Below are 22,003 nucleotides of genomic sequence, written 5' to 3'. Positions count from 1 at the left end.
AACCGCGTGCACTGCGAATAAATAAAAGTCATATACGAATTTCATGAATTATTTATTTAGGTACTTTCGAAATATTTTTCAAGTTCTTATTTCAATTTCTAACCTCTTCCTCGCTGCTCCCTCCAAATATTAATTACAAATGAGAATCATTAAATATGCACTAATTTATTTTAAAACGAAATAAAAGTAAACGCTTCTGTAAATCGTATTAAAAAGCAAACGATTGAACAAACAACTTTACGTTATAATATAATTTTATATGTATTTTACAAAAACGTGCCTAGATTTTTTTTTTTTTCGAGTGGCAACATTACAAATAAAGTTAAAATATGTGCTACACTAAAAGGCATTACTAAAATTATTTTTCGCCGATAAATTTCTAAGGGAAGTCATAATAATAGGTCAGAAGTATATTATTTTTATTTACACTATTAATTCTACATTAAATATTAGTATTGCAAGAGTCATAAGTCAATGTTGAGTGTTTGTTTACTAGATAAACGTAGTTAAGGTATGTTTTCGAAATTTATAAAAGGCACATTTGACATTTGAGGCTGTATGACATAACTTTCTTTAGCTTAGTCATCAAAGTCAAAGACGAAAACACAATTAATTCTCAAGACATTTCTTGTGGTGAGACATTTACTAACCTGAATGAGCTTATTTAATGGAAAATCATTTACTACCAGTGTTAGTCAGCAACTAGTAGTCATACGACCTCAAATTTCAATGAAAATTCCGAAAACATACCGTACATAATAATATAGAAAAAATATATTCTATCTTTAAGTAGTTAAAAAGTAAGCTATTTATTTAAGAAAATATAAATATTTATATCGTTAACATTATTACAAAATTATTTACAAAGCACTTTATTAAGAATACTGATACGATGAAACAAAAACAGCATGGAATAAAACCTTAAGTGTTAAAAATAAATTATGAACATAAAATGAAAAAAAAAAAAAAAAACAAACAGAATGTGCCTTTTTTATTATTACAATTAAAATCTAGAATACTATCACACTTTATAAAGAATGAAGAGAGAAGTCTACTGGTGGTAGGACCTCTTGTGAGTCCGCACGGGTAGGTACCACCACCCCGCCTATCTGCCGTGAAGCAGTAACGCGTTTCGGTTTGAAGGGTGGGGCAGCCGTTGTAACTATACTGAGACCTTAGAACTTATATCTCAAGGCGGGTGGCGCATTTACGTTGTAGATGTCTATGGGCTCCAGTAACCACTTAACACCAGCTGGGCTGTGAGCTCGTCCACCCATCAAAGCAAAAAAAAATTAAAAAAGAATAATACAATATTACGGACACTATTTATATTTAAAAAAAAACCTTGTTAATTTTAAAACAACTTTCATCATAGTTTTTTTTTTTGTTCTTTAGTAGAATTTGATGACTCAAACAATTTGAATCTAACATTGTATGCATACGAGCGAAACGAAGATGCTTGCGATTTTTTTTTATTTTTTTTTATTGCTTAGATGGATGGAGCTCACAGCCCACCTGATGTTAAGTGGTTACTGGAACCCATAGACATCTACAACTGTAAATGCGCCACCCACCTCGAATTATTTATATTTGAAATTATTCAATCGAACCAAAGCATACAAACTATTCTGTCAATGTTTTCTTTGAATATCATACAGTGTCCTTTCCACAAATTGTTTTTTTCCTTCAAGTTTTTTCAAAGGCATTCATGTACCGAATATCACAAAGCAATAGGGTGATGATCATATCGAGGGGTGAAAGGCAATTGGGTTAAGCGACCATAGACACAGCCGACTGAGTTTCTCGCCGGTTTGAGCCCCGTGAGCTCACCTACATGTCAAGGAGAAGCTGAAATAGCCGCTCAAGGCTATCAGCATAGGTAAGAAAAAAAAGCGACATTTTTGCAACTTTACAAGAGAGCCATTTAAAGTTTGAAATTTGGAAAAACATATCAAAACACAAACAAAAAAAACTTCTACAGCTATTTCAATACATCGAACTTAATTGAATTTCAATTAAAAAACATCGAACTGTTGATCCTAATCTATCTATCTATATATATATATAAAAATGAATCGCTGTTCGTTAGTCTCGCTAAAACTCGAGAATGGCTGGACCAATTTGGCTAATTTTGGTCTTGAATTATTTGTGGAAGTCCAGGGAAGGTATAAAGGTAGATAAATATGAAATCCTCGTAACTAAATAAAAATAACAATTTCGTTTTTCCTTTACTGTGTCCCCCAAAAGTTTAGGTCTTTTATTTATCGATCGAGGCACTACGAAGTCTGCTGGGTCAGCTAGTACTAAATAAAACGGACCTTTAATTACATAGAAAAATGTCGCGTATTAAGCGAAATGACGCTTAAACCAAATACCGTTTCATCTCTCCATAATACATTTGAAGTTTTAATTAACGAAGTTTTATTTTTACAAAAAATTCAACGATGTTTCACGTTGTTTTTTTTTTTTTAAATAAAATAACACTTATCGCGGCATGACTATAATAGTTTTCGCAGGCCACGCGATGTAAAGAATATTTTAGGTATTTTTTTGTACACCTTGGGTTACATTATTATAGTTTTAGTAAGGTTCCCTTATTTTTTCAAAAAATATTATAGCCTATGTCACTCGGTAATAGTGTAGCTTTGAAACAGTGAAATAATTTTTCAAATCGGTACAGTAGTTTCGGAGCCTATTCAATACAAACAAACAAACTAATCTTTCCTCTTTATAATATTAGTATAGACAACGGGACTCGTGTCGCAAGGCAGTTTTCGGAATTTACGTTGTCGATGCAACCACTTAACACCAGTTGAGCCGTGATCTCGTTCACCAGTCTTAGAAAAAGTAAAAAAAATATTGCCAATATTCATTGAATACCAAAACATAATGAACTGGCGCTATGACAGTTTCCAATTAAAATATCGAATCAAAATTCGAATGAAGAATTCGACAGTAATATTATTATATGTATTTATTTAGTAGTAATGAGAACGAAACATGAATTGTTTTTGTTTGTGTGCGCAATATTCTATTGAAAGTGGAGTAAGTCGAAATTTTGAAAAATATATATTTGGATTTTTTTTTGAAGTGAAACTTCTAATGCGACTTCCTACAAGGTTGCGTTAAGTGTTTAACGCTACCATGGAATAGAAAGAGAGAGCGAGATTTTTTTTTATTTTTAGTTAAAAAGCCACTTACGATGGTAGGACCTCTTGTGAGTTCGCACAGGTAGGTACCACCACCCTGCCTATTTCTGCCGTGAAGCAGTAATGCGTTTCGGTTTGAAGGGTGGGGCAGCCGTTGTAACTATACAGAGACCTTAGAACTTACATCTCAAGGTGGGTGGCGCATTTACGTTGTAGATGTCCATGGGCTCCAGTAACCACTTAACACCAGGTGGGCTGTAAGCTCATCCACCCATCTAAGCAATAAAAAAACTAAAAAAAAACTTCAATTCTTTAGAAACATACCTCACCTAATTAAGTGAGGTATGTTTTTTTTATTTTATTTTAATTTCACAATTGCAGTGAACGGGAAAACTAATATTTTTTAATAGGCAAGTAGCACGTCATTACGGCGGTGCTTTTAGGTACCTCAAGCACCGGTCACCGTCCTCGCCGAACCCGTCGCTTGCGACGAGGTTCTCGACGAATGAATTAACCCATAGACACAGCCCACTGAGTTTCTCGCCGGATCTTCTCAGTGGGTCGCGTTTCCGATCCGATGGTAGATTCTGCGAAGCACTGCTCTTGCTAGGGCCAGTGTTAGCAACACTCCGGTTTGAGCCCCGTGAGCTCACCTACACGTTACGGTGAAGCTAAAATAGCCTCTAAAGGCTATCAGCATAGGTAGGAAAAAAGACCGATAATTTTAATTAGAAATACTAAAATCTTTACACAAATAATAAATAATATTAAAGTTTAATGATAATATTGGTATAGAATGCGCGTACACAAACAAAAATATCTTTTATCGATACTATAGCAAAATGTTTCTTTTCACGTTCAAGTATATTCATATCACATATGATTAGTTAGGAGATCCCAAGTTTTATATACACACATATATATATATATATTTTAGGCACAAATTTCCTCGAATTGAATAACGGCAACATCGAATCCACGCGCGTTACGAAGAAACCACCGACTTGACATTGACAATGTCCATAAACTTTATACTTGACAATTAGTCCCTTTGTTTCCACCTAGAAATGTCACTGAACATACTATTTAAATTGAGACTTTTTGACGTGACAACGTCTTACAATTCGATGGAGCCGGCTGCACGCACGAAAAAACATGACTCATGCGGCGTTACCTCGCTATGAGGCGTTCCATTCAAGGTTTGAAGTGCAAGCGAAAGCGCACAACGAGCGACAAAGAGCCACAATCGGCCTCCGCGTTCGGCAGCGTTCGACATCTGTCTCTCTCCTACTTGAGTGAGCGATGCATCCGCGTGGACAGCTGCTATACAATAATACATTCACATGTTTTCGTCAAGTATGAAGTTCAGTGGAAAGTGAATGTGGTGTCAATTGTTTATAGCAACGATAATTGCGATAATTGAAAAATGAAACCATTCCATCAGTATTTTCTTATGACGTTGTCACGTTCAACTATCGTCAGAAAACCGACTTTAGATTATTTTTTTTGAGACACTCAGATTTTTGTATAAGCGCGTCAAATTTATTGCCATTAAAAAAAATGCGTCACGGACATTGACAATGCCGATCAGACCAGACAGGTTGGATCGGTTTTCGAATGAGTCCCGCAACCCCTAGCATTTATTGGTCGCTTTAGATCCGAACTCGTGTAGGATGTCGCAGGCCATTTCCAGGTCGTTTCTGGTAATGCCCAGAGCGCGGACCACGATTTCTTTGGGGTAACCCTCGCCTACCAGCCGCGCTATGTAGTCCAAGTTAATGTTTTCATACGAGACATTATCTCCGTACTTGCGACCGTGCTTGTCGTGGGTTAGAGGGTTTATTTTCTTTGCTGAAATAAAAAAAAAAACGTACACATATAATTTGTCTGTAACACATAAAGACTTGTATGATCTGTGTTTAGTTATACAAAATGAAATGCATTAACTTTAACAACAAATAAGTTTAGGGGGTTACTGGAGCCCATGGACATCTACGTAAATGCCGCCACCGATATGAACTCTAAGGTCTCAGCATAGTTACAACGGCTGCCCCACCCTTCAAAGCGAAACGTATTACTGCTTCACGGCTGAAATAGGCAGGACGGCGGTAATTAAGCAATAAAAAATTACCTGTGCGGACTCACAAGAGGTCCTAACACCAGTAATTTGTTATGTCATTCAAGTGTTATTTTTGTAGTTTTTAAAATATCGGTAGGCAGCGGCTTGGCTCTGCCCCTGGCATTGCTGAAGTCCATGGGCCACGGTAACCACTCACCATCAGGTGGGCCGTATGCTCGTCTGCCTACAAGGGCAATAAAAAAAATAATAAAAAAATATGTTCGCTTGTTTCAATACTTACGTGCCACAGCCAATTCGTTTTTCTCGACGCCTACATTTTCGTATGGTGGATCCTTGACGTCCTCCGAAGGGAACTTCGGCATCGTGGTCGACTTTGGCGGCTGGTCCGTGCTACCACTCGTACTAGCTGGCAACGACCTCTGTCTGGGAGGAGCCCTAACCTCCCTCTCGTAATACCTGGTTTCGGTATTACCGGGCTTCTCCAGCGAAGTATGCGCTCGTTCTAAGCGATCTTGCGATTGTATTCTGTCAGGTTTATCCGTTCTATCCGGAGGCCTGGGGAGCTCTTGGTGTCTGTCGTTAGGAACCCTTTCGGGTATTAGCATTCTGTCCGGATGTCGGGTTTCCGGTTGCCGATTATCCGGTTTCTCTTGTTTTTCTGGTCGGTCGGGGGCGCTGCGTTCTGTTAAGGGGGGCCGGTCGTCTGCGGGCCTCTCGGGGGGCGGAGCGGGGAGAGGTCGGCTGTTAGACTGAGGGGTGCAAGCCCTTCGTGGCTTCTCGAAGGCACGTGGGTCAGGTGGAGTCTATATTTAAAAAAATAATAATAGATTAATGAACTCGGGTAAGCAATGAAAAATCTAACTATGAATCTCGTTCGCTAACCTCGTGTCTTGTGTCAATGACACCGGTGATTGTTTCCGTGGACCCTGTTATGATGGAAGTCAAACGATGCCGGGCGTCAGGTTCTGGCTCTAAAGACGATCTCCTCTTGGGCTCTAGAAGATTTTAATTACGAATACATTTTCAATTTTTTTAAATAAAGTTTGCGTAACTACTGGTGGTAGGACCTCTTGTGAGTCCGCGCGGGTAGGTACCACCACTCTGCCTATTTCTGCCGTGAAGCAGTAATGCGTTCCGGTTTGAAGGATCAGGCAGCCGCTGTAACTATATTTGAGACCTTAGAGCTTATATCTCAAGGTGGGTGGCGCATTTACGTTGTAGATGTCTATGGGCTCCAGTAACCACTTAACACCAGGTGGGCTGTGAGCTCGTCCACCCATCTAAGCAATAAAAAAATGGAAAAGTAATCTGAAGTTCGGAGGATCCTCGATCTCCCACTGGGTATTTCATCAGCTACTCACCCAACGCGCTAGCAGTAGCTATGTCTTGCACACTAGACGCAGCCGCGATAGCCGGTTCGGCGGGCGAGAGGCTCTTCCGCGGGGGCAGAGGGGGGGCCCTGAGTTCCCCGTACGCGTTCTCTGCGGGCGCGGGGGTGCGGCGGGATGCGCGGGGGGAGTGTCGCGGGGACGCACCGGGCGATCGGACAGACGGACGTAATGCGTCTATCGTAGACGTCGCAGCGTTGAATTCGGCCCAGTCCTGGAATGTTCACTAGTTATTAGTAGAGGGGGAAGAGGTCGGTCGATGAAGACATGGATGGAATGTTTGAATGACGATATGAGAGAGAGAGGAGTCAGTGTTGAGATGACGGCTGATAGAAGAGAATGGAAGAGAAAAAATAACTGTGTTGAGAGGCTATTTCAGCTTCGCCCTAACGTGTGTCGGTGAGCTCACGGGGCTCAAACCGGGGGTGTTGCTAACACTGGCCCTAGCAAGAGCAGTACTTCGCAGAATCCACCACCGGATCGGAAACGCGACCCACTGAGAAGATTCGGCGAGAAACTCAGTGGGCTGTGTCTTTGGGTTAATTTGCTCGTCGAGCCCTTCGTCGCAAGCGACGGGTTCGACGAGGACGGGGACCCAATTTCTGGTTTTATTGAGTTGAACGATCGTAGACGAGGACACCATTGCTCATGTACGGAGTGCGAGAGACAGCTAAATGTTCCTATTATGGGCCCACGTTTTGATTACATGATACCATTGTATTCGGACAGACTTAACTTCGATACTGTTTATCGAAAACCATTTATTTTTAAGGAACAGACTTACGAAATGAAACCCACGAAGGATCCTTTGTATGTATGGCGTCGTCCAACTCACAAATTTCAATTCGATTCATTCTGATCCGGTCCTCGGAGAGTAATATCGATACGTTTTTGTTGTGAGAACATGAAAATCCATTTTTGTTTGTTACCTGTTATTCTTAATGACTCTATTTAGAGAAAAATTAACAAAAGAATCGGCTCTGTCCCTGCTTAGTTTATATCGCCAAGAAGTCAATCGACTCTTGCTTTGTACAATACTTATTGAGTTACCCATTCCCGAAGATTATAGAAGATATTTAGCTTATATATCGAGACATTTTACATTGATACTCGGCATCTGTGTTTTTTGTAATTGCCAGTCAATCGAACCAATAGGTTAAACTAGGGATGAGCAACCTTTTTAATCAATGGAATGAGAGTACCTGTTTCAAAATTGTGCGTCTCAGGACACTCGTCAAAAGTGACAAATTAAACCTAATCTATGTTGAACTGTTTAATATTGAAATTACTTGAGAAAAGCTTAGGTTATTACTGAAGTTTTATGTATGATATATGGTATGATGATTATGATATATTTACTGGTGGTAAGGCCTCTTGTGAGTCCGAACGGGTAGGTAATACCATCCCGCCCATTTCTGCCGTGAAGTAGTTACACGTTTCGGTTTGAAGGGTGGGGCAGCCGTTGTAACTATACTGAGACCTTAGAACTTATAACTCAAGGTGGGTGGCAACATTTACGTTGTAGATGTCGATGGGCTCCAGTAACCACTTAACACCAGGTGGGCTGTGACATCGTCCACCCATCTAAGCAATAAAATAAATGATAACGTAAGGAAAATTGTAACATATATTGAAAGTTATATAAACAGGAGTTACATAATATGTTCTAAGTATCGCTGTCGTATGCGTGAGAGAAAGGGAAGCCAGACAGATTGGCGCCGTAACGCGTTACGTAACGAACCGGCTTACCCTCCCATAAGAAGATATTACATATAAAAAAAAACTGAAAGATTCATTTAAAGAAACCTCTCTTTTTTTTATTGCTTAGATTGGTGGACGAGCTCACTGCCCACCTGGTGTTAAGTGATTGCTGGAGCCCATAGACATGCACAACGTAAATGCGTCACCCACCTTGAGATATAAGTTCTAAGGTCTCAAGTATAGTTACAACGGCTGCCCCAATCTTCAAACCGAAACGTATAACTCCTTCACGGCAAAAATAGGCAGGGTGGTGGTACCCACCCGTGCGGACTCACAAGAGGTCCTATCACCGGTAATTACGCAAATTATAATTTTGCGGGTTTCATTTTTATTACACGATGTTATTCCTTCACCGTCATAAATCAATCGAGAACATAATTTGTTGAGTACGTATTTCATTAGAAAAATTGGTACACCCGCCTGAGATTCGAACATCGTTGCATCGCTCGACACGAATGCACCGGACGTCTTATCCGTTAGGCCACGAGTCATTCTCAAGACTAAATAAATCATGGCACATTTTAGCATTTTCAAATCGATTATTGTAAACGAAAACACCACCCTGTATATGAACCGTTACACCGAACATCCAATGAAACGATCAAACATTCAACATACCATGCAAACAAAACAAATAATGACAGGCAAAATAAAAAAACTACAAAACGCATTTCACCAAGCTTTGTAATTTTAAACACACAAAACATTAACTTAGCGTATAAATAAAACAGACCTCAGTTAATTACATGCTACGGTCATAAGTCATAATTACAATGAAATAAATGAATGTTTTCATGACGTCACACAAGCAGCAGATTGTATTTTCCGTCTCTTTCTTCTTCTCTCTCCCTCTCTCTCTCTCTCTCTTTAGACAAGACTAATAATGCATAATTTTTATTAATAATTCATAAATATGATAATCGTCCATGAACTAAAGAAGTATTTCATTTTTAATTTATTCTCAAGTAATTAAAGCCAATTTGTAATTATTTTAATATTTAGTAATTGTTTATTAAGCGTTGACTTTATAATATCTTGTTGAATGCTACTCTACTTTCCTACTGCTTTGTTTTTTAATGTACTATATTAATTAATTACTAATTTTAAGCACGTCTAAAACATATTAATTAATAAAACTTAAATATTAATAAATAAGTCTAGTAATATTCATAAATTATAATCATCGTTTTGTCATAATAATACAAAGAGAAAACCTATTTAGAATTAAAATTACAGCACACAGATTAGCTAATAATAAAATAGCCTAGCATTTAAAATGAAATTCTTAACAAAAATATAATAATAATATTTAAATGTCAAATAAAATAAATCTAGCAACGCTTAAACCTTAAACGTTAAACTAATTAAATCAAATGTGACAATAAAATATGAGTCTTAAATTAAACGTGGATAGAGATGTGTGGAGTAACGAGAATGGATAGAATACGGAATGAATATGTTAGAGGAAGTCTGAAAGTGGCACCTGTGACAGAAAGGCTGAGGAGTGCGCGTTTGGGATGGTATGGACATGTGATGAGACGAAATGAAAATGAGGTTGGTAAGAGAGTGTTAACTACGAATGTGGAAAAGGAAGAGGTAGACCTAAGAAGAAATGGATGGATTGTGTGAAAGACGATATGGGTAAGAGGGGAGTGAGCGAAGAAATGATATGTGATAGAAGAGTATGGAAGGAGAAAACATGTTGCGCCGACCCCAGGTGACTGGGAGAAGGGCAGGATAATGATGATGATGATAAGAGATAGGGTCTGGACAAAATACTCAAATAAATTTAGTTCAGAGATTAAGAAAAAAAAATCGTTTCAATTGGAAATAGGAAGTTCAGTTATTTTTCCCTAATTATATACAAACAAAAAAGGACTTTAATTGTAAACAGAACTTAAATTAGAATTTATTTTCTCCCGGTGATATTGATATATTAATTCGAAATAAATATATTTATTGGTTCTTAAGAACCGTGAAAATTTCAAGTTAAAAAACTTAGGGAGCATCGAAGCACCACTGTATTTCGTATTTCACAATAGAATATTATGCACAGGTACGGTGACAATAATTTTACGACTTCATAGGTCGTGGCATTTGTTATATAATAAACCATTTTATTTTATATCATCACATAAATTTTTATGGTTTAAATTACTATTTTTATCAAGAATCCAATTTAAATTCCATGTTTGCTTATATATGAAAATAATTAGACTTCCATTTTTTGAATCTATGCTACCTATCCTAAGCCCTGTCATCTGTCTTTTTCACACAAAGAGGCAGCCTACACAGAGGGTAATACAAACAATGCTGAACCCGACAAGAGATAAACGTAAAATAAGAAAAATATTCGTAAAAAATGAATTAACTATTTAACTTAGAAGAAATGGTTGGCTGTATGGGCATGCAGACAGTGCAGAACAAAAAAAAACTTTGCCTATAAATTTTCACATTGTTTTTAAGTACCCTGACTGGCAACACTAATAAACAAATGTGACACTTTTTATTTTAATCTCATATATTAGTATTGTAATAACTGTTAAATATTATTTTAACTGCGATCACTACGCTACATAAAATCATGGACACCCGAGTTTACTCCGTGATTTTTATATTATAAGACAAAAATGTTGTTTTATTTCCTGAAATAATTTCGGTAGGCATGACGTTTCTTTTGGAAAAACAATAAAAATTATTAAAAGTGTGAAATCGTATTACGAACAATTTGATGTGACATTAATTTATTTTGAATTCGTACAAACCTTCTTTAGACTATAATAATAATACAGTGCATTTATCGAGCAGCCAATATTTAATATTAAAAAAGGGCGATATAAACATTGTCATCATTTATAAATATAATAGCCATCATTTCCTAAACAGTATATCTATCTATAGTCTAATTTAAATGTAAATATTTTAGAATAATAAAAAAAAAACAAAAACAAATCAGTAATTAAAAATAAAATAAAAACTTCAACTATGTACATTTAAATAAATAAAAATAAACACCGGAATGGAATGCACATAATGAAGTATGTATGTATATGTGTGTAACGGAATGAGTTATTATCGATATATGTAGTTAAAAAAAAATCACAACATAATGAACGAACGGACAAGCGTCATGCATGCGGTCATTTCCTCCGGTGCCTCTGTGAAAAAAAAAAACAAAAAACAATGCAATATTCTGACAAATGGCCGACACATGCTCGATATATTCGACGGTACAATCTGTGTTTTGATTTTGGCATTAGACAAAATATAAATCGATGCAATAATAATATGAGAGGTATAAAATCGAATACGCCACAGTCGCAAAACATCCAAAACAAGTTAATCGTGAAATTCCGGTACATGACAATTGTGTATTATATTGCATTGCATTGCATTGTATTGTATTGCATTGTATTGCATTGCATTGCATTCCATTGTATTGTATTGCATTGCATTGCATTGCATTGCATTACATTGCAATGTATTTATTGTATTGCATTGCATTGTATTACATTGCATTGCATTACATTGCATTGTATTTATTGTATTGCATTGCATTGTATTTATTGTATTGTATTGTATTGCATTGCATTGCATTGCATTGCATTGTATTGCATTGTATTGTATTGTATTGTATTGCATTGTATTGTATTGTATTGCATTGCATTGCATTGCATTGCATTGTATTGTATTGTATTGTATTGTATTGTATTGCATTACATTGCATTGTATTTAATGTATTGCATTGCATTGCATTATGGAATATATTTGACATGATTTTAAAATGTTAACGTCTTTATAAATAATACAGAAAAAATAATTAAACAAAATAAATTTTGGACTCTGGTGTCTGTGCATTTTAACATTGAAACTTAAAATTTTATACCTCTCATTTGTAAATTGCTAACTGATGTATCTAGATCATGCAATATATTAGATAAAAAATAGTCGCCAATTACAAAAAAAAAACACAGATTTACTGACACTGATTAACAAGAACATGACAATACAAGCAGCGCAAAATGAAAATAAAACAGCTGGAACATGCCTATTTATACATGCTTAGCGCGATCATTCATTAGTACCTTTTTTTTAATAATATTTTTTTTATTTTCCAATGCCATTGGGTAATCAATTTATGGTCTTCTAATTGGCTTTAAATTTTCATTGCTATTAACAATGTGAATACACTCACTGGCTCAGCTCTGAACATGCTCATATACTGTTTTACATTTGCTCCGTGACCCGACAATGTGCCATAAGAATTATTTATTATTTTATTGCCCTTGTAGGCAGACGAGCGTATGGCCCACCTGATGGTGAGTGGTTACCGTCGCCCGTGGACTCCAGCAATGCTAGCGGCAGAGTCAAGCCGCTATCTACCATTACCCCAAGAATTTAGAAGTCTTTATGTGTTACGTTAGGTGGTCGCGATTGGCTCGCATAATAATAATTCAATTGTCTCTCTCCCCCTCTCTCTCCTTCTCCCTCTCCCTTTCTCTCTTTTTTTTATTAGTGTTTACCTCTCCGTCGTCGATGTCGTCGGCGAGACCGTTGAAGGTGGCCGCGCTCCTGGACGACCAGCCGTTGGCCGCGTTACCGGAGCCGGCACCGTCCGAACCTGGTAATTAAACTGCATTAGGGAGTATGTACGAATAAACTGCATTAGGGGGTAACCCCTTTGGGTTAATGAAGTTTATTTTTTCTTACCTAAGCTAATGGTCTAGATCAGTGATTCTCAACCACTGTTCCGCGGCACTTTTGTGTGCCGCCAAATTTTGCGAATATATAATAATGTTAATATTATTAAATTATATAATTTTAAAAGAAAAATATTTTAAACACGAATATATATTTAAATCCACAAAAAAAATGTATAGTATATTTTAGTTTATTTCGTATATTAAAATTTTTTGATAAACTATTTATGCAGTGTGTTGTAGTAAGTAAATAATTTTTATCTTTTTTTTGTGTGCCGCCAAATTTTGAAATCATTAAATATGTGCCGCAACAAAAAAAAGTTGAGAATCACTGGTCTAGATAGACAATATTAGCGTAACCTTAACTAGTAGGGGAGCTCACGGGGCTCAAACCTTGTCGATGTTGCTGACACTGACCCTAGTAAGAGCAGTGCCTCGCAGATTCTACCACCGGATCGGAAACGCGACCCACTGAGAAGATCCGGCGAGAAACTCAGTGGACTTTTAATGACGAAGATCGGACATGGAAGTAGGAGCATATCGCTATCCCTTTCGCACGCCTGTACGTTATCATTTTTTATCATTGAATTGAATTATAAATAATTGAATTGAAATTAAAACTTACTCGATCCATTGCACCCGGAGGAGCCTGACGATCCAGAGGAGTTCGAAGAGACCGCTTTTACCGTTGGCTTTGGGTTCCTGTTGAAAACGTTTAGTACTCAATCAGTGAAAGTACTAGTCGTCGTCGTGGCCTAAAGGATAAGACGTCCGGTGCATTCATGTGTAGCGATGCAACGGTGTTCCGAATCCCGCTGGCAAGTACCAATTTTTCTAACGAAATATGTACTTCACAAATGTTCACGATTGACTTCCACATTGAAGGAATAACGTCGTGTAATAAAAATCAAACCCGCAAAATTGTAATTTGCGTAATTACTGGTGGTAGGGCGTCTTGTGAGTCCGCGCGGGTAGGCACCACCGCCCTGTCTATTTCTGCCGTGAAGCAGTAATCGGTTTGAAGGGCGGGGCAGCCGTTGTAACTATAGTGAGGAGACCTTAGAACTCGTATCTCAGGGTGATTACGTTGTAGAAGTCCAGGGCTAAGGTAACCGCTTAACACCAGGTGGGCCATGTGTTCGTCCATCCATCTCATCCATCCATCCATCTCACAAGACGTCCCACCACCAGTTAGAATCATTCAAACGCCCGGTTCCAACTCACTTGGCCTCGGACGTGGTGTTGGGTGGGCGGGGCGGCACGAACGCGTCCACGACGACCTGCTCAGTCCCCTTTATCTCGGCTCTGCAGAACGGACAGCCCTGGCCTTCGGAATCCTGAAACAAATCACACGTACTAACGTTATAATTATTACATTATAAACAATTGATTTTACCGGTGGTAGGACGTTTTGTGAGTCCGCACAGGTAGGCACCACCACCCGGCCTATTTCTGCCGTGAAGCAGTAATGCGTTTCGGTTTGAAGGGCGGGGCAGCCGTTGTAACTATACTGAGGAACTCATATCTCAAGGTGGGTGGAGGCATTTACGTTATAGGTGTCTATGGGCTCCGGTAACCACTAACACCAAGTGGGTCGTGAGCTCGTCCACTAAATATACGCTGTTTTCTTCTGCTGTTACGCGCTGGGGCTCGGCATAAATAAAGCTTTCATCGAAGAATTTAAAACTCTATTTAACACTTAGAACACTTAAGAAACACTTTACAATACGCAATTCACTTCTTCCGCTTCGCTTCAGGTGATCCGTTCGCCAATTCGCTTTGAGTAGAACCGCTTACTAACTTCATGTCATCTGTGCAACGCGTTTATAATCGACACGATCAGTCGACGATTATCGAGAACATTCCCGGTAGTACTAGTCGTTTGTATATGTGTTTTCGCTGTTTGATAATAGATGGCGCTATACTTCTCGAGCGTTCTCGATATTACTGTTTTTTTTATATTCGTTTCTGCTATTTGATAACAGAGGACGTTACTCTTACCGGCGTAACGTTATCTTATTCAGAGCGGGAACTGGGCGTCTTGGGCGTGACGTGGGAAGAGGCAGAACAGACTACCCAAGACTGCAAGACCCAACACCCAAGCAAATGGAGTGAATTTGGTTCTGTTATGGGAGTTTACTCTGAGGTCGTTTTAAAAAAGGAAACTTTTAGGATACGAACTATTTTATTTGATTTATTATACAATATGGATGATATACATAACTCTCAGAGCAACCCCGGCAGGCGGACCCGTACTCTAAGACAGTTCACTCTCTACTGACTGTTCCCCAGTCTCCTCTAAAGTCTCTACCTTGGACCGTCTAATTAGCGGTTCGAGGGTATCAGCATTTTAGAGTTCAGTACAGAGATATAACAGTTCTAGCTCTACAGCCCAGCAGAGAGTAAAGTGAAAGAAAGAAAAGAAGTATTCCCCTTATTGTTTTATTCACCGACCATTGGTTGTTGGTCCTTCGAGCCTAATACTAAGCTAACGTATTAAGAGTTTAACGTACTATATATACGATGACGAATTGACCAATTAAAAAATACGTTTCAAAGACACATTCAAACTCACAATTTGCCACGCAGTGAGACAAGGAGTGCACAAGAGATGACCGCACGGCTCTATTCTGATGTCCTTGTCGTTTTCGGCGCATATCTTGCAAAGCTGGAACGTGCTGCCTGTAAAGTAAACGGCGTATTTGTTAAAATCACAAAATAGAGGGTAGTTTAAAAAAAAAAACAAAAAAAAAACTCTTTCATATCGAGTGGTCTTTGGAAACTTTACAGGAGAGCCATTTGAAGTTTAAAATTTGGAAATAACATCATAACAAAATAAAACTTTTTCGGCTATTTGAATGGTGTAGACATAATTGAAGTTCGATCAGTTTTTGTACCACTATTATGTTTTATTGTTTTCTTATAAGAGTTGTCTGATTTATAAAGGGTAACAATTCAAATATTTTCGTGTATTTATTATATTTTTAAAACTGCAGAAACAAAAAAAAAAACATATTTGAAAAAAGATAGCAACCAAACATTGGTCATTGATAACAAAACGCATTATAAGTTTTTGAAACTTGGCATGTGTAAGGAAAAACTGCTTTACTAAGCGGAATACAATTGATACTGTACAGACAGACAAAAATTACCTATACAGCAGTATAGATGTAACGAAAATGATTTTTTTCTTAAAAAAAATTGAAGTCTTGGCTGTATGGGCTGTGTATCTTTTGCCCGTCCAAACGAATGACCCACAAAAAAAAAACGTATGACGGATCCACTGTTTTAATAAAATATACTGCTAGCCTTAACAGTTCAGTGCAGGGGGGTGCAACTCCCATACAAAGGAAAATAACATACAACTAGCGTCATCTTACTCCTGTGGCGACGTCATTTTTGTAACTTTTAGGCATTAATGATCTAATAAACTCACTAGATGGCAGATATGAGTTCTGACTCAATAAAAAATGTAGCGTACTTTGAAGCAGTGCTTCCACTTTTAGGGAATTCTCCCTTTTTTAGGGAAAAATAGCTGATATTTTGGATGATAAAGACAATTTAAAAAATACCAGGATTTAGGATATTTCGGGGTAAAAAGCAAAGCCTATACTAGTAACTGTTGTGAATTTTAAAATAAACGATAATTAAAGTAAAACAATGAACATTTTATTTTATGGAGAGAGAATGACATTAAGTCGAGTTGACAAGTAAAAGAATAAAACAGAGTTGTGTATAAAAACTATAAAGGTTTGATTCAACAGTAACCCTCTAGTAAAGTAAATCATAGATTAAGCCACTGCTTTTTCTTAGGGATTCCCCAGAATCCCAATAAGTATAATCCGCCAAATTTTTATTTACCTATTTTCGTTGATGTCACCAGAACTTACTTGTATTGTAATATACAGGTACTTCATGTACCATGAAAGATTATCATGGTAATTTCATTTACGAAAACCTTGTAATTGTCATTTCACTTTTGCTAGCAGTTCCTTCTTCAAAGACTGAGGTGGAAAGATTATTCAGTGTTCTCAAATTTAAAAACTGACAAAAGAAACAGGCTTTCTAATGAAACCCTGAACGGCTTGCTTCATAGAAAGTTCCCAACTTTGCCAGCAAACAATTGCTCAATTTTAGAACCGAACAGTGTTAGGTTGTGCAGCAAAAGAATATAAAAGCAATGCGTCGACTTCCTTGAAAATTCTAATCCTATAGATCTATGATCTTCTGGGGGCGTTTATATTATATATACCTACATTAAATAATATGCTGTGGTTTATTTTCTGTATTTTATTTACGCTTTCTATATGAGTCGTCTATTATCAAAGGTGGCAATCTGTGCATTTGGACAAAAAAAATTTATTGATATGTCAATACAGATTTATTTGAATATAATCGTCTCCTTCAAAGAATACGGTTCAAAACCTGCATTAAATAAAGGTTAATAGTTAACCTGTTATTTATCTAAGATGTCGTTCCGAAGAGTTTTGTGACTGCCAATGGAATATAAAGTCAATAATTCGTTTTTCTGATTTACCAATCATTGTCCAAAAGTCAGATTGCCGGCTTTGATAATAGTCGACTCATATAAAGGATTTATGAAAGTTGTCTAGGAAATTTTAGGGTAAATTCAAAAGAAACTAGGGTAAAATGTGTTAAAAAAAACGTAAGTGGAAACACTGCTTTGAAGTTTTCAAAATTCCAGGGCCGTAAAACAATCTCAAAAAAAAAAAAAAAGTTTTCAAAATGTCGTAACGATTTAATTTTTTAAATCGTTTTTTTTTGGTCTTGGTGTGAGTTATTTTACGTTGTAGTATTAATTTAGAGCAACTTTTAGCTTTATGAGAATATTAGACGATTAGACATTGAGAAACTCTGTTTTGAATTCTCTTTAGACATAACTTGGCTCCAATACTTTTTCTTCGTTAGCGTTTCGTAAGCCTGTGTAACTATTTTCATTTCTTACAGAATGTTTATTGTTAAAAATCAGCATGCCTCGAAGATCGAAAATGAAATGCTATTTCGGATGCCTTGATAACGGTGAGTTTACACTATTTTCCCGGTATATTATTTGCTAACATAATTATTATTCATAATATAATTAAATGAATTAGCACCAACTAATGGTCCTTCCTATTTCTGCTGCCTAGCTATCATATATGTTAAGTTTTGATCAAAACAGTCGGTATTAAGTCTCGTACTATCACACACACACCTCAGATAATAAAATTGTCTCGAGTGGGTGGAAGTATTTATGTTTTGCAACTCAGCGTATTATATGCTTATTGTCAAGTGGGCCCGAACTAGTTTTTTGGAATGATCAATCAGTCATGCTTTCCTGTTTAAATAAAATACAGCACAATTGATCTCACATCCAAAGTTAGATGATGGCATTCACGTTTTGTTTCCTGGTGTTTGATAACTAAGTTACACCAAGTGGCCTGTGACCACGTTCATCCTTCTACCCAATATAAAATAATGTTTTTATTTTTGTAGACAAAGGTTTGATAATGACAAAATTTTATGGAAAAATTATAAGGAGCACTAAAATGTCTGAAACATGAAAATATTGATGCACTATATTTGAACCAGAACGTGTTATGTAATATATTAATTTGTAAGTAAGATTACATTAACACTAAATTTTTCATGGTCGTATTTTTTCAATATTTGTTACATACTTAAGATACTTTGTTTCTCCGTTTCAGAAGAGAAACTGATTCAGCAAGGAACGTGAACTCTCAAGGGATCTTAATTTTTTTTAAATATGTTTATAATTGATAAATTAATAATTGAAATAGTTCATAAGAACTAAATTGATGCCAATTTTGTTTTAAAATAGGTTGTTTAGTTCTTATAGTTATAGTATTACGTTTGAATAGTTGTAATTAGTAAGTTAGTAATATATGAAAATACTGATATAAATTTTTGTAAATAACCTTTTGTAAATTCTACGAGAAGATGATTTTAATTAATGATCAAAAGTCAACGGTCTTTAAAAGCATTATTTGCAATTATTTAGATTTACTGTGGAATATATTTGCTAAGTTGTGTTTTCTGTATGAGCAGATATAAATGAAAATGCCCAAACATGATTATGTTTCTTACATTTTCATTATGTGAAATCAATATGCTTGTGACTGAGTATATTAATAATTTATTAAAACTTAAGTGATAGACAGCAACCCCTATGGCACTGCTGAAGTTTATAAGCACTGGTGACCACTTATCATGGGCCGGGTTGCGTGCTCGTCTGCTGTTGAGTGCAATAAAAATTTTCGAAACCCTTTCTATTATTTAGATGTAATATTAGTGTACATTTAATTTGGATTAAAAGATAAATTTACATTTTATGTTTGCATGTGTATGTTTATAATTCATTTGCATGTAACGAACACCAGTTTCTTTTTTAACAAAATGTAAACTAATGGTTTGTAATGAATGTAATTAACTTTAAGATGATTTTCTTTCAATCTGCTGTTTGTTTCATCTAGTATTACCAAAGCTAAAGCATCAGAAACGTCAGAATAGAAATAATTTAGATAGGGAATAAAAGTATAACTAATGTAATCATGTCTAAGATTACTATAAGCGTCATTAAGTACAAACTATCAATATTTAAGAGTACTTTAAATCATCATTACATTTTTTAAACATTTTTTGTTTTTCAAATCATGTAATAAAACGTTTGTGCAGAACAAAATGTCACATGTTATGAACATGATTGTGGGTTAATCGTTTCTTAAATTTCTAAATGTTTATAAGAATGCTAAGAATAATTTAGTATTCACTTTAGTGTGTGTATTATCTCTACAATGCTAGTATAAATGACAATTATTGTATGACGAAGCATAGGTAGTGTTTATAGATGTAATATTTTCATACAAGGTCATGATCTGTCACGATCAACTTTAAGCAAGAACTGCTATAGTTAAGAAACAAATTTATTAAATTTAATTCAAATTGTCTACTATGTTTGTAATGGAAAGCTGACATGTTTATATTTCGCACAAATGACTTAAGTGACATTGAATGATTTGATTATCTAGACTTAATTAACTTTTAGATAACTTTCGATTTAATGTTATTAAGTACTCTAGTAGGATTAATCTAGAGGAGTTATTGTTATTCGAAATTTTATACAATTGTACGTTCATACTATCTTTTAACAGTAAATTGTTTGTAATATAGGGAAATTAAATAGCTTACAGAGAATTACAGCTTTTTATTTAAAAAAACTGTTTTCTCTCTGTATGAAAAGGTCTTATCGATTAGAATGCTGAACACAATCAAACGTTCTTTAATATTTCATAAGTACTACCGGGAATTTCAGCGATTCTAAACGATAAGATTTTTTCATAAAGAGAGTTAATTATAAAAAATATTAAAATTACTAAAAAAGCCACCTGGTGGGGGGTAGGGAGATTAATAATCGACAGCAGCGACGCCTGCTGTCCTGGGCTCTAACTAAAGCAAAAATAAAAATGAGAGTTGCGCATCTATCTCAAATATATTAAGTGTATAATCTATGGTTCAGTGGACATTGTAGGTATTGAAGTTGTGTGTGTGCTTGAGTTTTGGCATTTTGGCGGAACATGGAAACACTCGTAAAGCACCGTGAAATCATATTCATTACATTTTAGTACTTTCTCTGCATAGCATGACATAAAATGCTAACAAAATCATTTGATATAACACCACAAAACATTAAAATATTGAATACTAGCGACCCGCCCTCGCTTCGCTTCGGAAACATTAAAACACACATGAAACAAAACAAAAACAAAAAAAAAAGTAGTCTATGTTCATCAGGGACAATGTCGGCTTCTAATGGAAAAATAATTTTTCAAATCGGTCCAGCAGTTTCGGAGCCTATTCGAAACAAACAAACAAACAAATCTTTCCTCTTTATAATATTAGTATAGATAATTTAAGAGCGCCACATGACATTTCTGCGTTCCCGTTAAAAACTCACTACGTATGAAGGCACAATAATACCCATGTTTGCAAAGTTCTAAAAATCAGATAATTAAAATTATATTCGACAACAATATTATCTATCAAATAAATAAAACTAAATGAAAAAACATGAAACTTTATATTGGTACAAATGTGCCATACATTCCTGCCATTGTCCATTAACCTATTTTTCCGTTGTTTGTAACATCACTGTACATGCCTGTAACTGGCTTACATACTTGTACTTAATTTTATACTTGCCAATTTTAAGCTTGAATGTTTTGTGTGTATTGCTGTTGGTGTGTCTAAATAAATAAATGTCTATGAGCTTCCATGACCATTCAACACCAGACACTGAGCTCGTCATTAACCTGTCAAAGCCAAAAGTATAAATCATAAACATACCCATTTCGCAGTACAACTCGTATTGCTCTTGGGTTACTGTGATGTGATCCTCGGCGGGCGATATGATGGCGCTACTCAAATCGGGATTCGTATCTCGACCGTCAGGATATAAATAGCTGTAAAGGATCCAAGAGAGACAATTGAGTTAGTCGCATTCTCTTATAATGAAACAGTAGAATCCAGTGCATATTTAGGAGAAGTAATCAAAAATTGAAAAGAGGGTAGGTAAGACTGGTGGTAGGACGTCTTGTGAGTCCGCACGGGTAGGTACCACCACCCCGCCTATTTCTGCCGTGAAACAATTCTGCCGTTTCGGTTTGAAGGGCGGGGCAGCAGTTGTATTGTTACAAGTGAGACCTTAGAGCTCCTGTCTCAAGGTGGGTGGCGGCATTTACGTTGTAGATGTCTATGGGCTCCGGTAACCACTCAACACCAGATGGGCCTTAAAGGTAACTACAAAGCTAAAGAACACGAGAACCAGCTGTTTTTGGGAATCATATTCTGTCTGTCTTTTTGTTCGCGCAAACAAAAACTTAACGTCGACATTCAACGAAAACATCA

At 36.3% G+C, this 22,003-nt stretch overlaps 1 protein-coding gene and 1 long non-coding RNA gene across 2 annotated transcripts in view; one reads left to right on the top strand and one right to left on the bottom strand.

Moving 5' to 3' along the window:
* Positions 1-35: 35 nt before the first annotated feature.
* Positions 36-22,003, bottom strand: part of Cbl (E3 ubiquitin-protein ligase CBL) — a 94,229-nt gene continuing 72,261 nt past the window's right edge. The window contains exons 5-13 of the mRNA XM_089738179.1: positions 21,443-21,558; positions 15,654-15,760; positions 14,303-14,415; positions 13,704-13,780; positions 12,902-12,999; positions 6,591-6,831; positions 6,112-6,224; positions 5,510-6,032; positions 36-5,000 (exon numbers count right to left, since the gene is read on the bottom strand). Coding sequence (XP_089594305.1) covers positions 4,783-5,000; positions 5,510-6,032; positions 6,112-6,224; positions 6,591-6,831; positions 12,902-12,999; positions 13,704-13,780; positions 14,303-14,415; positions 15,654-15,760; positions 21,443-21,558 — 1,606 coding nt within the window. The 3' untranslated portion in view covers positions 36-4,782. The remainder of the gene's footprint in view (positions 5,001-5,509; positions 6,033-6,111; positions 6,225-6,590; positions 6,832-12,901; positions 13,000-13,703; positions 13,781-14,302; positions 14,416-15,653; positions 15,761-21,442; positions 21,559-22,003) is intronic.
* Positions 17,796-20,293, top strand: LOC149499946 (uncharacterized). Its single transcript, XR_016325319.1, has 3 exons — positions 17,796-18,118; positions 18,575-18,695; positions 18,787-20,293. It is a non-coding gene; the product is annotated as an uncharacterized LOC149499946 (long non-coding RNA).

The sequence above is a fragment of the Bombyx mandarina genome, chromosome 24 (genome assembly GCF_030267445.1).
Source record: "Bombyx mandarina strain Sakado chromosome 24, ASM3026744v2".
Classification (NCBI taxonomy): Eukaryota; Metazoa; Arthropoda; class Insecta; order Lepidoptera; family Bombycidae; genus Bombyx; species Bombyx mandarina.
The sequence above is the reverse complement of the archived record's forward strand: the minus strand, read 5'-3'. Positions and strand labels throughout refer to the sequence as shown.